Here is a 14,757-nt window from a genome sequence, read left to right as displayed (position 1 = left end):
AGCGACGAAAGGCGTTGAAAACGAGGAAGACGAACGGGCGTGCGTTACTTATTTCGGCAACCACGGATTTAGTTCATTCTTGTCTACGGGTACCATGTGGAAAATTACAACGAAAAGTTAACGACGCGGCTTCTTCTTCTTCGTTGCCGTCGCGGTTGTTGAGAACGTTATGGTCTTCTCCTTCTTCCGCGGACCCGATCCGGAGGCACCGAAGGTGTCGGCGCTCTTTTTGCTCGCGGGTCGCTTCTTCTTCGCGCCGGTGACGCCCGACGGTTTTTCAGTCACCTCACCCTTCATCTCGGCTAGAACTTGATCGAAGGAGAGACCTCCCGGGCCGTAACCATCGCTATCGCTGTCGCTATCGTCTTCGTCGGAGGCACCGTCGTCTTCGTCGTCCGACGCAAACTTTTTGAGCGTCTCGGCGTCGACATTGCCGTCCGCTCCTTCCTCGTGAATGTCAACTTCCTCGCTCTCTGATACTTCTCCGTGCGGCGCGGCGCGCTCCTCCTCCTCGTCTTCATCTTCGAATTCTTCATCGTCCGATTTATCGCCGCGCCTGCGCTTCGTGCCCTTTCCGTCTTCGTCGCCGTCGTCTTCATCGCCTTCGTCCTCAGACGCGGGCTCGTCTTCATCCTCCGTTGCGTACTCCTGGTCGTGCCTGTCTTCGTCGTCAAACAACCCGTGCGATTGCGGCATGCGTCGATGCACTTGCTTCATCGTCACTTCCGCGGCGGCGGAGGCAAAACCTTGCGCCGCTTCCTTTTCAATGGTGGAAGCGTTTTCTCCCACATTTACGATCGTTTGTGACGGTCCATCTGGAAGAGACGGCGGGGGCGTGAACCAAGGGATGCGACCGCGCTGCCAGTCTTGCAAAATACTCTTGGCCACCGAGTTGATGTCTTCATCGCCGCCCTTCAGCAGTTTACCACTCATCCGGGCGACTTGACGAAGGAAGTCCTCTGGATCGGTCCAACTCGGCACCTTGTATGCGCGTCTCAGGTACTCAGCCTTTACGCGCGCCACGACGTCTGGTATGTGTTCCGCGGCGTCTTCGAGATTAGAGATACGAACCACGCCCTTCAGCACGGCGTCCGTGTCAGTGTCCTGGGTGTCTTGGTAAACAACGCCCGGACAATCGATGAGAAAAATTCTCTTTGTAAGGTTGACGTATTGCCACACCTTCGTCTCCCCCGGGATCGGTGCGGCGACGCACACTCGCTTTTGACGAAGTGCGTTGATGACCGAGGACTTGCCGACGTTTGGATATCCCACGAAACCGACGGAGACGTTCTGCTTGTCCATTCGTAGGCGGCTAAACTGGCGAAGGAGAGAAAGCACCGCTCCCTTCCCAAACGGATTACTCACCGACGCGTGGAACGCGATTGTGGGGAACTCGCGAGACAAAGTGTGAAGCCAACGCTTCGTTACCCAAGCGGGAACCAAGTCGACCTTATTGAGGAGCAGAATCATGTGCTTGTGCCTCTTCATTGCGTCCTTCTTTAGGTGCTGCTCAAGATGATAGCATCTCGTTCCCATGGGATCGCGGACGTCCAGCACCTGAATGATGACGTCGGACGAATCCACAACCTTGTACAGTTCCCCCCAAATGCGCTTCGACTGTCCCTTCTCGAACATCGCCTGCTTGGCCTCCGCACGGACACCGTCATCCTCGCGCACCAAATCTCTGTCGGTGATGGCTCCAGTCTCCACGCCCTCCGAGTAAATGTCTCCCATCTTCGACGCCTTGCTCGCCATCGCCTCGAGGTTATCGAGCGCGAGCTTGGGCTTCTTCCTCTTCTTATTCGCCCCGAACGTCTCCGCAAACGAGCTCTGACTCAATAAATTCACTCGCCTCGCCCGACCTCGCTCCTCGTCCTTCAGTAGCGACAGCGGCAGGTTCTTCTGTTTGATGAGCACCGTGTACCCATCCCGGCTCTTCGTCGCCATCTCCTCCCGAAACTCCTCCAGCTGCTTTTGACCAATCACCCGCGTGTTCCCGAACCATCGCCTGTCCGGGATGATCCGCGTCGACGGCAGTTCCTTACTCTGCAAGTCTTGCTTGAGAATTTTTCCCTTTTTATCTCTCACCGCGCGTTGCTTATACATGGCCAACCGCCGCACCGTCGCCGCCGAGCGCTCGTTCGGTTTCATCGCGTTCGTCCGTCCCGTCGTGCTCATCGAGTGCCTCGGTTTACTTCCCGAGGACGCGCCCGCGCCCGCGCCCGCGGCGCTTCCCTTCGCCTCGCGCTGTTTCTTCGCCATCGCGCCCGTCCCTCGCTCTCGCCTCCGTCGCCGCCTCGGTCGATCGCGTCCGCGCTCGCGCTCGCGCTCGGTCTGGGCGTTTGGATGTGCGCCTCTCTCTCGCGCGCGCTCGCGCTCAGCCGTGCGCGCGCGTCGTCGCACACTGCCGAGCATCGCATCGCACCCGCCGCCGCCGCCGCCGCGGGCACTCGTCGACGCGTCGACCGCGACGCCGAGGACGACGGCGCGACGACGCGCGCGCGGAACGGGACGACGGCGATGGAGACCGGCGCGGGATTGACGTGTCACACGGCGCCGGTGCGTCGACGACGACGACGACGACGCGCGCGAACGACGCGAGCGACGCGAGCGACGCGGTGGCGCGAGGCGAGACGATGGATCGAGCGTCCGACTCGGTCCGTGGGCGCGTGGACGACGCGGGGGGGTGGGTGGGTGTACTGACGTCGATGCGCGCGCGTTCACTCGGTGCAGGGGGTGGTGTTCGACACCATGGACGCGCTGAAGCGACATTACAAGAGCGATTGGCACCGGTACAACTTGAAACGAAACGTCGCCGGGTTGCCGGTGGTGGGGAAGGATTTGTTCGATCGGGTGATGCGGCAGGCGGCGGCGCAGGAGGCGGCGACGAAGAAGCAAAGCGAGGGAGGGACCGCGGTCGCGGGCACGGGGCACCTGAAGCGGAAGGATCAGCTTCCGAGGAGCGTACTCAGGGCGCAACGCTTTGAGAAGTGGGCCGAGGCGCACAAGGAGACGCTGGCAAAGGTGGACGCGTACATCGCTCGGGGAGAAGAAGTTCCGGAGGAGTTGCTCGATGAAATTTCTAGACGTCGAAGCGAAATGGACGACGACGACGACGTGGACGAGTACGACGGCGAGTGGGAAGAGATGGACGAGAGCGAGGCGCAGGAGGCGTTGGCGAACATCGAGCGCGCGGCTCAAGAGGCCGAGAGCAGCGACGAAGACATGGACACACAATCGTCGTTTACGATGGAAGAGTTGACGTACGGACCCGTCCGTTTGGCGGACAACGGATTTGAGCTTATCATCATCGGTAAGGATGGGAAATCAAAGCGTATCGGGCCGAGAGAGTTCCGCCGTTATTACAAGCAACGCCATCGCCCGAACGACGATCGCGCCTCCGTTGTCGCCAACACTCGGCACATTGGCGCGCAAGCTAGTGGCGACGCTGCTGGACGTCGTGGTGGGATGACGCAGCGAGATTACCCCAGCATGCCGTCTCAAATCTCCTTGGTGCACCGCCGAGCCCAGCGCGCGCTGCGCAAGTACCAAGGTGATCTCATGGTCATGGGCGGAAGCGCGAACAAGAAGTTTGACATGAACGGGCGAAACGCGAAGACCAAGCTCCCTAAGGCGTGTCCGTATTAGGCTCGTATTTGTCGTCTGTATAATACCAACGTCCGTATGATTTACCGTTTAGGAACTTGAAAAAATTTGACAGCTGTAGCCTCTCCGCATCCTCTCCGGCACTTCACGTCGTTCGTCGCCAAGCGTCGCCATGAGTCGATCGACCGGCGATGCGATCCCGATAAACACGTACGAGCGCTCAGATGCGCCGTCGCACGTCCAAGTGAGTCGTCCCGCCGTCGTGCCGTTCCCAGTCATCGGTCAACCGGTGCGCCAAGAACAGTCCTTCGTCGCGTCCGCTACCTCGTCCTCGGACGAACCGTGGTACAGCAGATCGCCCAAGGCGTTCACCGTGAGTGGGATCGACGTGCACATCTCCCCGCTGCTGATAATCTACGTCGCGTTCGTGATCGCCATGGGGTCGTTCGACGGGCTGTATCACTTTGGGCTGAGCTTGTTTTATTGCGTCGTCTTGTTCGGTACGGTGCTCGTGCACGAGTTGGGGCACTGCTGGGCCACGAGAAACGTGGGTGGAGTGGTGTCACACATTTTGCTCTGGCCCCTGGGTGGGCTGGCGTACATCAATCTCGATGCGAGCAGCGCGAAGGGTGACTTGTGGGTGGCCGCGGCGGGACCGCTCACGCACATTCCGATGGGTCTCGTTTGGTTGTTGCTCAGCGCGATTACTAGCGGTTTTGTCAAGGATCTCGCGTGGGAGGCGCTGTGGATCAACGTCTATCTGTTCGCGTTTAATCTTTTGATTCCTGCTTATCCGATGGATGCGTCTCGCATCTTGACATCGACGCTGGCTATCTGCGGCGTAAGCGTTTCGGCTGCGAGCATCGTCGTCATTGGTTTGTCGATGATCATGTCTACTGCGTTACTCGTGTATGGATTTTGGCTTGTCCAGTTATTACCTGTGTTCGTGGGGGGCTATACCATGGCGGAGACGTATAAAATCTACGCTTTGCGGCGCGCGGGGCAAATCCATCAGCACCCGAGCTTTGCAAAATACGAGCAGCGAAGCGGGGCGAGCGTTGGCGTTTAGCTACGAGTGAGTTGTAACACTACGGACATGATTGCGAGCCGCAAACGCTGCTATGACAACGTGCTAATTCTAATTCTATTCTTCGTCTTCATCGATGGAGTTGAGCTTGAGCTGCTGTAACTTCTCAAGTCTCGCCTTTCGAGCGGCGACGCGCGCCTCGAATTCAGCAAACTCCTTAGCTCGTTCTTCGCGAACAGCGCGAGCCGCGTTGGAAGCGAAACCTGATATACCGGTAGATCTACTGACTGCTCGGAAGCGGTCCATTTGCGCCTGCGACAACGATCCATCGTTACGTTTCATGAGTTCGGCCTGTTCCACTTGCCATGCCTGTACTCTCGAGATGTCCACCCCGAGGAAATTCGAGCGTCGAGCCTTGAGATCAGCATAAGTGTTGAGCATGGAGATCCAACTCTCAGGAATGTACGTGATGTTGATGTCAAGCTCGTCCAAAACCTTCATATCTTCCTCACTGAGGTTACCGTCTCGAATGCGCACTCGAGTCTTCATCAACCAAACTCCGAGTGGAGAACCGATTTGTGGTTCGGCAAAAGGCCCGTTTTCGTCGAGGAATGAGCGAAGCTCGATGGCAGATTGAGTAAACTCAGTATTCATGAGCGTCGTTTCGATCGGCTCGACCGTCACATCGCGAATGCCCGTATTCGCCAACCTCTTTGCCGCCTCAAGCGCTTCATTGGAGTCCAACGCGACACCTTGAGCGCGCAGGCGCTTCGCTTTCGTCTCATCCAGTTCACCTCGACGATAAAGCTCGCGCTGCTCTTCTAGCCAAGCGCCGAGACCGGTCATACCAGGTTCGTATGGCGGATTTGTCTCCCCGGACGCCATCTGGAATGAGATGAGCTCCTCAAATGACGTGTCCCACCGCTTCGCCCTCGACGTCTCGTACTTTGTCTTGTATTTCTCGGCGTCGAATCCGATGTAATCGAGTAGGTACATCTGCTCCGGCGTAAGCTGACCTTGCTTCCGCAGATCTCGTTGCTCGGTTATCCAAGCGCGTATGTACTGGTCCTTCTCCTTCAAGCTTTTCGGTGACCGCCCCGGCCAGTCCTTGGCGCGAATCGGTCCCTTTCTGCCTCCGGTTTCAGTCTTCTGACGCACGGCGTACTCGAACACGCTCAGATTCCAACGTATGTCACATTCGAGAGATAGTAGAATTGGAAACTGTCGCAGGATGAGAGCCACGTCTTCCTTGCCAGCGCCGAGGTCGAAGAGGACCTGCACGAAGGGCAGAATGTTCTTCTGCGCGAATCGAAGTCGTCGCTTATCGACAAGAGCTCGACCCTTCTTCGTCGTGCGCCACGCCGCTGCCGCGCTCGTTGCAGAGACCACATCGTCTTGCGTTAGACCTATCTCCTCGATCAAGTACTCTTCGCCCACGGTGAGCGCCTTTTGAGGCGCGCGCGTGTCCACGACGCGCCGTTTCGCCGAGATATTTGGCAAAATCTGCTCGCCCCACCCCTCGCCCGGGCGCTCGAACACGAACACGAGCTCCGTCGCTTGCTTGCGCAATTTAGGCGGTCGACCAACGCCTGTTTCCTCGCGCTTCTTCTTCCAAGCATCGAGCTCGATCGTGGGCTCGTCCTCTCGCTCTGTCTCGACGGCGCTCTCGTCAGGCTGACCTGACGTTGTTGGCGTCTCCGACCCCTCCCGCTCGCCCTTCCCCCCCGAGCGCGCCGCGGAATCGTCAAAATCGTCACTCACGATATCATTCATTCGCTCCCGCGTCCGAAGTCCACCGCGTCGCCGAAACATCGCCTCCCGTCGCGCCTCGATCCGTCTCAAGAGCTCATCCTCTGGCGTCGTCTCTTCGCTCCTCGTCCTCTCTCCATCATCCTTCGCCTCGCTCGCGCTCGACGCCGACGTCTCCACGGACACCACCTCGCCCTCCTCCGCCTCCGCGCTCCTCGATCGCGCCTTCGGCGCGACCATCCGTGACCTCCGCGTCCGACGCCCCTCCGTCCACCGCCCGCCGTGTCCGCGGACCCATCGCGCGGGCGTCACCGCATCACCGCGCAGCATCGTCCCGAACCGTCTCCCTCCGCGCGCTCGGCGTTCACGTCGTCGCCGTCTCCCGCGCTCGACCTCGCGGCATCGTTCACGCGCGTCCGGGCGTCTGGACGTCGGGTCCGAGGAGATATCCATCGGTGGACCGTATCCCGCGCGCGCACACACACGGGGCGCGCCGATGGACCGATGGATGCGCACACACACGGGGCGCGCCGATGGACCGATGGACGCGCGCGCGGCGCGCGCCGCCGCGACGCACGTCGACGGACGAGCGATGGGCGTGCGACAGAGTCGAGCGATCGACGCGGACGACCTCGGGGCGTCGTCGAGGTCGGCGCGGGCGAGGATCAGGGTGCGCGAACGATGCGACGAACGGAAGGATGATTCATCGACGCGCGGGTTCGAGTGCGACGGGGCGTCGACGCGGGCGACGACGACGACGGTTTCGGCGATGGGTGAAGAGAAAGCGATGACTGACGATGCGTGACGTCGATGATGCGCGCAGATCACGGCGCACTTGGTGCGAGAGCTCGAACGCGCGCGCGGGCGAGGGACGCGCGAAGACGGCGACGCGGATGAGGGCGGACGGGCGCGACGGCGGAAGAGTGGGACGACGGCGACGACGGCATCGCGACGGACGAGTGGGATGATGCCGTTCGCGCCGAGCGATTTGTTGACGAACGCGAACGTGGGTGGGGATGGGAAGTCGAACGCGGCTTTGGAGGATGTGCGCGGACGACATCCAGACGTCGACGGAGCGCTCACGTCGAGCGCGCGTGCGGGGGATTTATTGCTCAAGTGCGAGCGTTCGGAGATCGATAAAATTAACGCCTACGCCGACGAGCTCAGCGCGGTGGAGCGCGACCCTTTCGAGGGCGCTCACGAGGCCCCGTGCGCGGTCGAGGCTTCGAGCGTTCGCGCGTGTTACTCCGCCAACGTCTCCGACGTTACCGCTTGCAGAGATCTCGTGGAGAAGTACCGTGCGTGCGGTCGCACCGCGCTGCGTAAATTCATTCGTCGCGAGCGCGCCGCCGCGTAGGCGACGACCGTCGCGACTAGGCATTCGATGTAGCATATAACCCCGCGGCGATGAGTCAACACCTCTTTCGGAATCATCGTCATCGTCAGGTCGCGTCCGCCGTCTCTCGCGAGCACCGGACGCGCGGAGCCGATGACGTGCGCGAACGCATCGAGACCTGCGAGTCGGCGGTCGTCCTCGTCGAGATGGCGCAACGCGCGACGCGTCGTCGTCGTCACCCAATCCTTGCTCGTCATCGTCCTGTGCTCCCTCTGCTCGGTCGCTCGAGCGGGTGGTTTCGGTCGCTCGACGCTCTATCACGAACTTCGACGGACGTACGGATTGGGTGATCGACAGCCCGACGCTGAACACGACGACACCGCGAAAGAGGCGAGCGAAACCGCGGAACCGGAGGTTGAAAAGCCAAAGAATTTGTTATTCGTCGGCGCGCGGGCGGATCACGAAGAGTTGCGGGCGCAGTTTGAAAAGTTCCCGGATCATCACGACATCAACGCCCCGTTGCATCGAAGTGGGCTCACGGCGCTGAAGCAGGCGGTGATCCTTGGGAACGACACGTACGTGAAGACGGTGATAGATCTGGGGGCGGACATGAACGCAAAACTCCTCGGTGGCAAGGCGATTCACTTCAACGCGGGCGCGTGCGGGCAGCGAGGGAGCGTGCCGATCTTGAAAGTTTTGATGTCGCGCGGCGCAAACGCGACTGAGGAGAGCGATGCCGGATATCAAGCGATTCACCTGGCTTCCCAGGGATGGAAAAAGTATTGCGTGCCGTATGTCAAGGCGCTCCTGGAGTATCCGGGTGTCGATCCGAACGCTCGACGAAGCGTGGGGAACATGACGACTCCGCTCCATGAGGCGGCGCATAAGTCCTCGTGGGAGATGGCTAAGGTTCTCATCGATGCCGGCGCGGATGTGAACGCGCAAGACGCCGACGGAGAGACGCCTCTGCACAAGGCTATTCGAGGCGACCACGTGCACTGTGCGTGGGGCTTGATGCAGCAAGGGGCCGACATCTTCATCACGAATAAGAAGGGCGTCGACGTTGAGAGCTTGGCAAAGCTCCTCCGAGCGGATTATGACACGATTCAGATGTTCGAACAGCATAAAATGGGCATGGCACGGAAGTATGACGGCCACGATGAGCTGTAACTGTGTAATTTAATGATGAGTTTGTTTTGCAACGCTATACCGTGTCTCGGGATCTATCATCCACCGCCCCGACGCACGTTCTTGGGAGGCTCAAAGGGAAGGATTGGGTTTGATTCAGGCGTCGCATTCACGTCCTCTTTCCACATCTTGATGGTTTTATCCGCCTCGCACGTAATCAAACGCGAGCCCGTGAGATCGAAGGTTGACGCGTAAATCCCGCACTCTGCCTCGAGAGAGCCTGGCTGAACCAAAGCCTTCTCTTGCTGAAAGCAGTGACCAGATTTGTAATCCCAGAAGCACATGCTACCGTTATCACCACCACTAAAGATGACGTCGTCGTCGTTCATGGATAAAGTGTTCACGATGGCCTTTTGTTGAGACAACATGTTGTGCATGAAGTCACCGTGGCACGAAAACTTTTTTATGTTATCTGCCGAGGCGGAGACAAAAGCGAACTCTTTCTTATGCATCACCATGGCGCGTACGCCCTTCTTGTGATGCGTCAACGTATTGATACTCTTGCCCATCGCCAAGTCCCACATGCGAATGGTGCCGTCATACGAACCAGTGACGAGCTGTGGATTCTCATCCTGCGCCAAGATGGAGCCAACCGTGTTGTCGTGGCCGGTGAGGCAGTATACCTGCTGTTTGGTACGAATATCCCACACCCGGCACGCGCTGTCACGACCACCGGTGAACAACAGGTCCAAAGTCGGGTGCATCGCGATGGAATACACCCCGGAAAGATGTCCGTGATAGTTTCGAATCACCTTGTTGTACTCTAAATCCCAACACTTGACCTTCTTGTCCAAGCCGCACGAAAACATGTACGGGTGCCGAGGGCTCACAACGAGACCAGTGACTTGTTCGATGTGTCCCGTCAACGTCAGCTTAAGCCCACCGCTTGCTAAGTCCCAGACCTTTATGGTTCGATCGGCGCTGCCAGTGACAAACCATTTATTCTCAGGGTCCACCGCGACCGAGCGCACCCAGCCTTGATGCCCGGAGATCACACGATAGAGCTTCCAAGGCGCTCGCCACTCCGGCTCGGGCCACTCGCTCGCCAATCTCTTCGCGATGTTTGCACCGGTGTTCGCGTTCGCGTGTCGCCCAAAGATGGACACCGGTAAGTTTTTCTTCGCATCCTCGCCTCGGAACGGCGCCAACGCCGTGGACGGTCCCGCCCCGGCGCCTCCATCCCGCACGTCCTGCTCATCAATTGAATCAATCATCGACGCGATATCACTCGGCTCCTTCTTCCGCTTCCGCTCCGCCTTCACTGGCGCTTCAGCCGCCGCCGCCGACCCGCGTCCGCTCCGCCCTCTCCCTCCATCCTCTCCCTTACTCCCCGCCAACTCGTTCTCGCGCGCCAGCGTTCGCACACTCGCGTACTCGTTTGCGATTTTCACCCGCAGGGACGTTCTCGCCGCCTCGGCGCTCCCGTCTGAGCCGTCCCGAGCTCTCCAATTCGAGCCACCACCGCGATCGAGCGCTCTGTCGGCGCCGAACATGACGTCGGCGTTCCTCAACGCACTCGCGGCGAGCGCCCTAGCGCGCGCCGTCGTGACGTCCGTCATGTCCACTCGCGCTTGATTCAGCGAGATGGGGCGTTACGAACGACGCAAGCGCGACGCAGAGTGCGGGAGAGCGACGGAATGAGAGAATCGCGTTTTCAGCGGTGCAAGGACCGCGCTGGATTACACGGCTGAATCGAGAGGCGGCAAAGGAGGTCATCGAGGGGTGACGCGGACTCTGTGGGCGTTTTTGGCGAGCCAAATCGCGAATTCAGGCGATTTCGCGAGATGCTCGAGCGCTTGGTCGGTGGCGATCGCGCCTGTGGCGACGTGTTCCTCCTCGGTGAGGAAGCGTCCGTGCGCGCGGGCGGCGGAACCCACGGGCGGAACCTCCGTCTCAGCGGCGGATTCATCCGAACCACGTCTGGTGTGGGATTCCGTCGTGCTGGTGCTTTGTACAAACCATTGAACACCGGGGACGTACCTTAGCGCTCGGATGACGTTGTGGTGGACGTAGTGGATGAGATATCGACGCTCGAGGTTGGGCGTGTCCATTCTCGCCGTGTCCATTCTCCTCGGCGGCGTCCGAGGGTCAGGATCGAGGGATTCGGGGAGCGGTCTTCGACGACGGCGAAGCCCAAACGTGTACAATGCTCCTCGAGTTCGCTCTACCTCCTCAGAATCCGATTCCGATTCCGAATTGCTCAAGCGATGGAGGTGGAATTCGTCGTGGTAGTCATCGTTGGAGGAACTGCCGTGCACCGTGCGGCGAGCGGCGTCGACGATGCGATCGGACACTCGCACGACTGGAGCGTACAAACAATACGTCACCGCGCACACGACCATCGCAGTCGCGCTTGAAACATCCCGTGAACTAAACTGAATCAACCCACAACCGATGAATCGGATGAAAGTTGTCACGAAAGATCTTACCGGAGCCGCCACGCCTCCAGTCATTGTGTCCAGGACGAATGACTTCACGAGCCACCTTCCGACGCCAGCGCCGAGAACGATCAATCCAAAACCGGTTAGGGCGCCATAAAGGGCCCATGGATCTTCGGAAAGAATGGTCTCTAGGCTAGCACTGGCGTAACGCCGTTTTATCAGGTGAAGAACCATGGTCACGGGTTTCATCGACACCTGCATGTACATGTCCATCACGCTCTGCCACTGCTCCGCGGGCACGAAGTGATACGTCGCAAATCCAGCGAGTACTATCGTGCGCTTTGCCATTCTCCCGCCCGGAATCGATCGAGCAAATCTGTGTATGACGATCATTGCCAGAGCGAGCGTCGATAGCGTCATTGCCACTGTGTAGAAGCACGTCACCGAGTTCGCCACGTGCGGCGCCACGACCAACAACACCACTCCGACGACGAGGCGCCCTAAAAGTTTCATCTGAAAGTGACTGGTTGCCCACACCGTGTACTTTATCGCCGTACCCTTGCCTCCGCCGACGCGACATCTCGGCGTGAGCAAGTATCCCTTCTCATACGGACCAATGGTCATCGTCGTCGTCGACCGTCCCTGCGCGTCCATCTTCCTCGCCGTTGTGAACGCCGGCGCGCTTCTCCATTCCATCTTCGTCACATTTGTCGTCGTATTAAACACCGGAACCGTCCACACGTGCCGCATCGAGCACTGCGCGCTCGTGTACGTCCCGCTCGCGTCTCTCACGGAAACCGCCACCTCGTGAAACAAACGTCTCGCGTCCCACCTCCCATGTCCCCTCACCGAGACCCCGCTCGGCGCCCTCGCGCTCGCGTCCACCGTCATCTGAGGCCCATCTACGTACACCGACGTCGGTGCGCTCCCGTCTTAATTCGTGAATCAACCGTCTCTCGTCAGTCGCTCTCTCGCGCCCGCGTCTCTCTTCGCTCTCTCGCGCGTTCATCCAACCCTCGCGTCTCTCTTCCATCGTCTCTCTCTCTCCCCGTCGACGCACCTCCGAGTAACATCACTCCCTCCAAACCACGCGTTCGTTCTCCCCGAGCGTCCACGCCGACGCACGCGAGCGCGCACAGCGCGACGACACGCGAGAGGGGACTCAAAACGACGTTCGCCCCCCGTTTCCTTCGCGCGCGTGCGCCTCGCCTCGCGCCCGCCCCGGACGCGCGCTCGCGGTCGGACGCGCGCATCGTTACCTCGCGCGCCCCGAACCCGTCGTCGCGCGCGCCGGGCGTCGTCGAGCGACGCGACGCTCGGCGCGCGCGACGAGCGCGGCGCCCCACGGGTGTGTGCGTCGTAGCGGCGCCCCACGGGTGTGTGATGTCATAAAAAACCATCGCGATCGACCGCGATCGACGCCGAGGGACGACGGCGCCACGCCGCGACGGGCGCGCGCGTGCGTTCGAACATGACGAGCGCTTCCGTGCACGCGTCCGCACACGCGGTCGCGTCGACGAGCGCGCGAACGGTGCGAGTGACGCGACGATGGAGGACGACGACGCGGATGACGACGACGCGGGAGAGCGCGCGGGTGACGATTGCGAACGCGTCGTCGGGCGACGGCGTGGACGGTGTGGGTGACGCCGGCGCGCGCGCGATCGCCGACGTCGCGGATGTCGAGATGCCAAAGTTTGATTTCTCCGATGTCGCGGTCCCGGACGTGGGATTGGAGTCGCTGAGCGACGGATTGGATAACCTTCGAGACGCGGCGACGACGAACGGCGTCGACGCGTCGGCGGTGGAGACGGAGGTGAGCGAATTCGGGAAGGAAATCGGTGAGGCGTTCGGGAATGTCAACGTCCCCAAATTTGATGTGCCGAAGATGGACCTTCCGAAGTTTGATGCCTCCAAGTACAGCGTGCCGAAGGTTGACATTCCAAAGGTTGACATTCCAAAGGTGGAGGTTGACTTGAGCGGCTACACGAAGTCACTCAACAGCGCGACGTCTGAGTACACGAAATCGTTGAATAGTGCAACGAGCGAGGCAAGCAAGTCTTTCAACGACGCAGCTGGCGCGGCAAGCAAGTCTTTCAACGACGCTGCTGGCACAGCGAGCAAGTCTTTCAACGACGTTGCGGGCACCGTGACTAAGTCTTTGAACGAAGGCAAGGCGGCAATCGATGGATCCATCAAGGGCGCACAAGATACCTACAACGCGTTGACGGCTAGTGTGAACTCCACCGTGAGCGACACCGTGACGGGTGCGGTCACGACTGTCAAGGCAAGTCTGCCGGAAGAGTTCGCCAATCTCGTTGACGCGGCAAAGGATGACGCCGATATTGCGATCGTACTCGGCGCTGCCGGCTTTGCCGGTGTGTTCGCCGTTGGTGCGACTATCGAAAAGATTCGTGGCTTCGCTGGCTCGGAGACACCGCAACAGGTGCTCGATCAGCTGACAAAGAACAAGAAGGCCTTCATTATCGATACGCGCTCGTTGGAGCTTCGTAAGCGAGATGGCGTGCCGGACTTGACAGGTAAAGCGCGTGACAAGGGTTCAGCCGTTCCGGTGGAGGAGCTGGACACGCGCACTCGAGCTAACTCTAGGAACCCTCGAGAAGTGGAGCTTAAGATCGCTGCAGAAAAGGTGATAAAGTTGACCAAACGTGGGGCTCAGGTTTATTTCATGGGTCCGGACGGGGCTGCGCTCGCGAAAACGGTGACCGCTATGGGTGGGCGCAAATGTTTCACTGTCTCGGGCGACTTTGCAGCGTGGAGGTCGGCCGGTTTGAAGATCCGCCGTAGTCCCAAGTACGAGAAGAACGCCGCTGAGGTCATCGGGGAGGAAACTGCGGAGTTCGCTCGATCCACTACAATGACGATCAAGACGAGCGTCGGTACGACCAGAGCGAAGGTTACCGACACGTACCAGGAGGCAAACGACGCGCAGAGAGCCGTTATATTACTCGGCTTCGTCGCTCTGGCGTGTGGTGTGATTCAGTACGAGAAGTCCCTGCAGTTCGTTGGGTTCATGGGTGTCTTTGCGTCCGCCGCCGCCAGAGTCACCGGCACCCAGGGACGATACGATTTCTTTGACGACGCGGGAGCTTTCGCGGGCTCGGGACTCAAGCTCATTCAAGGTGCCACCGGTTTTGCCGGTTCTATCACTTCCGTCAGCGCACGGTTGGTGAAGGCTGCTTCATCCAAGAAGGAAGCCTCGGACATGAAGGTTGCGTCGCTCGCGGAAGTCGACTTCTCCATGCCGGAACCAGAGCAGGCCGAGGAGACGGAGGAAACGGCGGATGTGGTGGATGAAACTGTCGCCGTTGAGGAACAGAACGCTGAGGAATAAAACTAAGCCCGAAGCCTCGTTCAAGATTTGTAAACTTGCAAGATTTGCGCTCTTCCCCTTCCTCGCGCTCCCTTCTCCACCTTACAGTGCGTCTCGTCGCCGCGCGCCGCCGCCGCGG

General features: G+C 59.8%; 9 protein-coding genes across 9 annotated transcripts; 5 read left to right on the top strand and 4 right to left on the bottom strand.

Moving 5' to 3' along the window:
* Positions 1-117: 117 nt before the first annotated feature.
* Positions 118-2,262, bottom strand: OT_ostta08g02180 (P-loop containing nucleoside triphosphate hydrolase; the record flags this gene model as incomplete). Its single annotated transcript, XM_022983579.1, has 1 exon — positions 118-2,262. The coding sequence occupies one exon, from the start codon at positions 2,260-2,262 to the stop codon at positions 118-120; it is 2,145 nt and encodes a 714-aa protein (XP_022840983.1).
* A 258-nt stretch (positions 2,263-2,520) lies between these two features.
* On the top strand, positions 2,521-3,648 carry OT_ostta08g02170 (unnamed product; the record flags this gene model as incomplete). Its single annotated transcript, XM_022983578.1, has 2 exons — positions 2,521-2,559; positions 2,734-3,648. 2 exons carry the CDS (start codon positions 2,521-2,523, stop codon positions 3,646-3,648), a joined length of 954 nt encoding a protein of 317 aa, XP_022840982.1.
* A 130-nt stretch (positions 3,649-3,778) lies between these two features.
* Positions 3,779-4,675, top strand: OT_ostta08g02160 (Peptidase M50; the record flags this gene model as incomplete). Its single annotated transcript, XM_003080734.1, has 1 exon — positions 3,779-4,675. The coding sequence occupies one exon, from the start codon at positions 3,779-3,781 to the stop codon at positions 4,673-4,675; it is 897 nt and encodes a 298-aa protein (XP_003080782.1).
* Positions 4,676-4,750: 75 nt separating this feature from the next.
* On the bottom strand, positions 4,751-6,835 carry OT_ostta08g02150 (Helicase-associated; the record flags this gene model as incomplete). The annotated part of the gene is made up of 1 exon (XM_003080733.2): positions 4,751-6,835. The coding sequence occupies one exon, from the start codon at positions 6,833-6,835 to the stop codon at positions 4,751-4,753; it is 2,085 nt and encodes a 694-aa protein (XP_003080781.2).
* Positions 6,836-6,974: 139 nt separating this feature from the next.
* Positions 6,975-7,739, top strand: OT_ostta08g02140 (unnamed product; the record flags this gene model as incomplete). Its single annotated transcript, XM_022983577.1, has 2 exons — positions 6,975-7,052; positions 7,206-7,739. 2 exons carry the CDS (start codon positions 6,975-6,977, stop codon positions 7,737-7,739), a joined length of 612 nt encoding a protein of 203 aa, XP_022840981.1.
* A 132-nt stretch (positions 7,740-7,871) lies between these two features.
* On the top strand, positions 7,872-8,888 carry OT_ostta08g02130 (Ankyrin repeat; the record flags this gene model as incomplete). The annotated part of the gene is made up of 1 exon (XM_022983576.1): positions 7,872-8,888. The coding sequence occupies one exon, from the start codon at positions 7,872-7,874 to the stop codon at positions 8,886-8,888; it is 1,017 nt and encodes a 338-aa protein (XP_022840980.1).
* Positions 8,889-8,944: 56 nt separating this feature from the next.
* OT_ostta08g02120 (G-protein beta WD-40 repeat) lies at positions 8,945-10,465 on the bottom strand (the record flags this gene model as incomplete). The annotated part of the gene is made up of 1 exon (XM_003080730.1): positions 8,945-10,465. The coding sequence occupies one exon, from the start codon at positions 10,463-10,465 to the stop codon at positions 8,945-8,947; it is 1,521 nt and encodes a 506-aa protein (XP_003080778.1).
* Positions 10,466-10,618: 153 nt separating this feature from the next.
* Positions 10,619-12,540, bottom strand: OT_ostta08g02110 (Transmembrane protein 194; the record flags this gene model as incomplete). The annotated part of the gene is made up of 2 exons (XM_022983574.1): positions 10,619-12,219; positions 12,348-12,540. 2 exons carry the CDS (start codon positions 12,538-12,540, stop codon positions 10,619-10,621), a joined length of 1,794 nt encoding a protein of 597 aa, XP_022840979.1.
* Positions 12,541-12,758: 218 nt separating this feature from the next.
* Positions 12,759-14,639, top strand: OT_ostta08g02100 (Rhodanese-like domain; the record flags this gene model as incomplete). Its single annotated transcript, XM_003080728.2, has 1 exon — positions 12,759-14,639. The coding sequence occupies one exon, from the start codon at positions 12,759-12,761 to the stop codon at positions 14,637-14,639; it is 1,881 nt and encodes a 626-aa protein (XP_003080776.2).
* Positions 14,640-14,757: the final 118 nt, after the last annotated feature.

The sequence above is a fragment of the Ostreococcus tauri genome (genome assembly GCF_000214015.3).
Source record: "Ostreococcus tauri WGS project CAID00000000 data, contig chromosome 08, whole genome shotgun sequence".
Taxonomy (NCBI): Eukaryota; Viridiplantae; Chlorophyta; class Mamiellophyceae; order Mamiellales; family Bathycoccaceae; genus Ostreococcus; species Ostreococcus tauri.
Note: the sequence above shows the minus strand (reverse complement) of the source record. Positions and strands in the feature narration are given on the sequence as shown.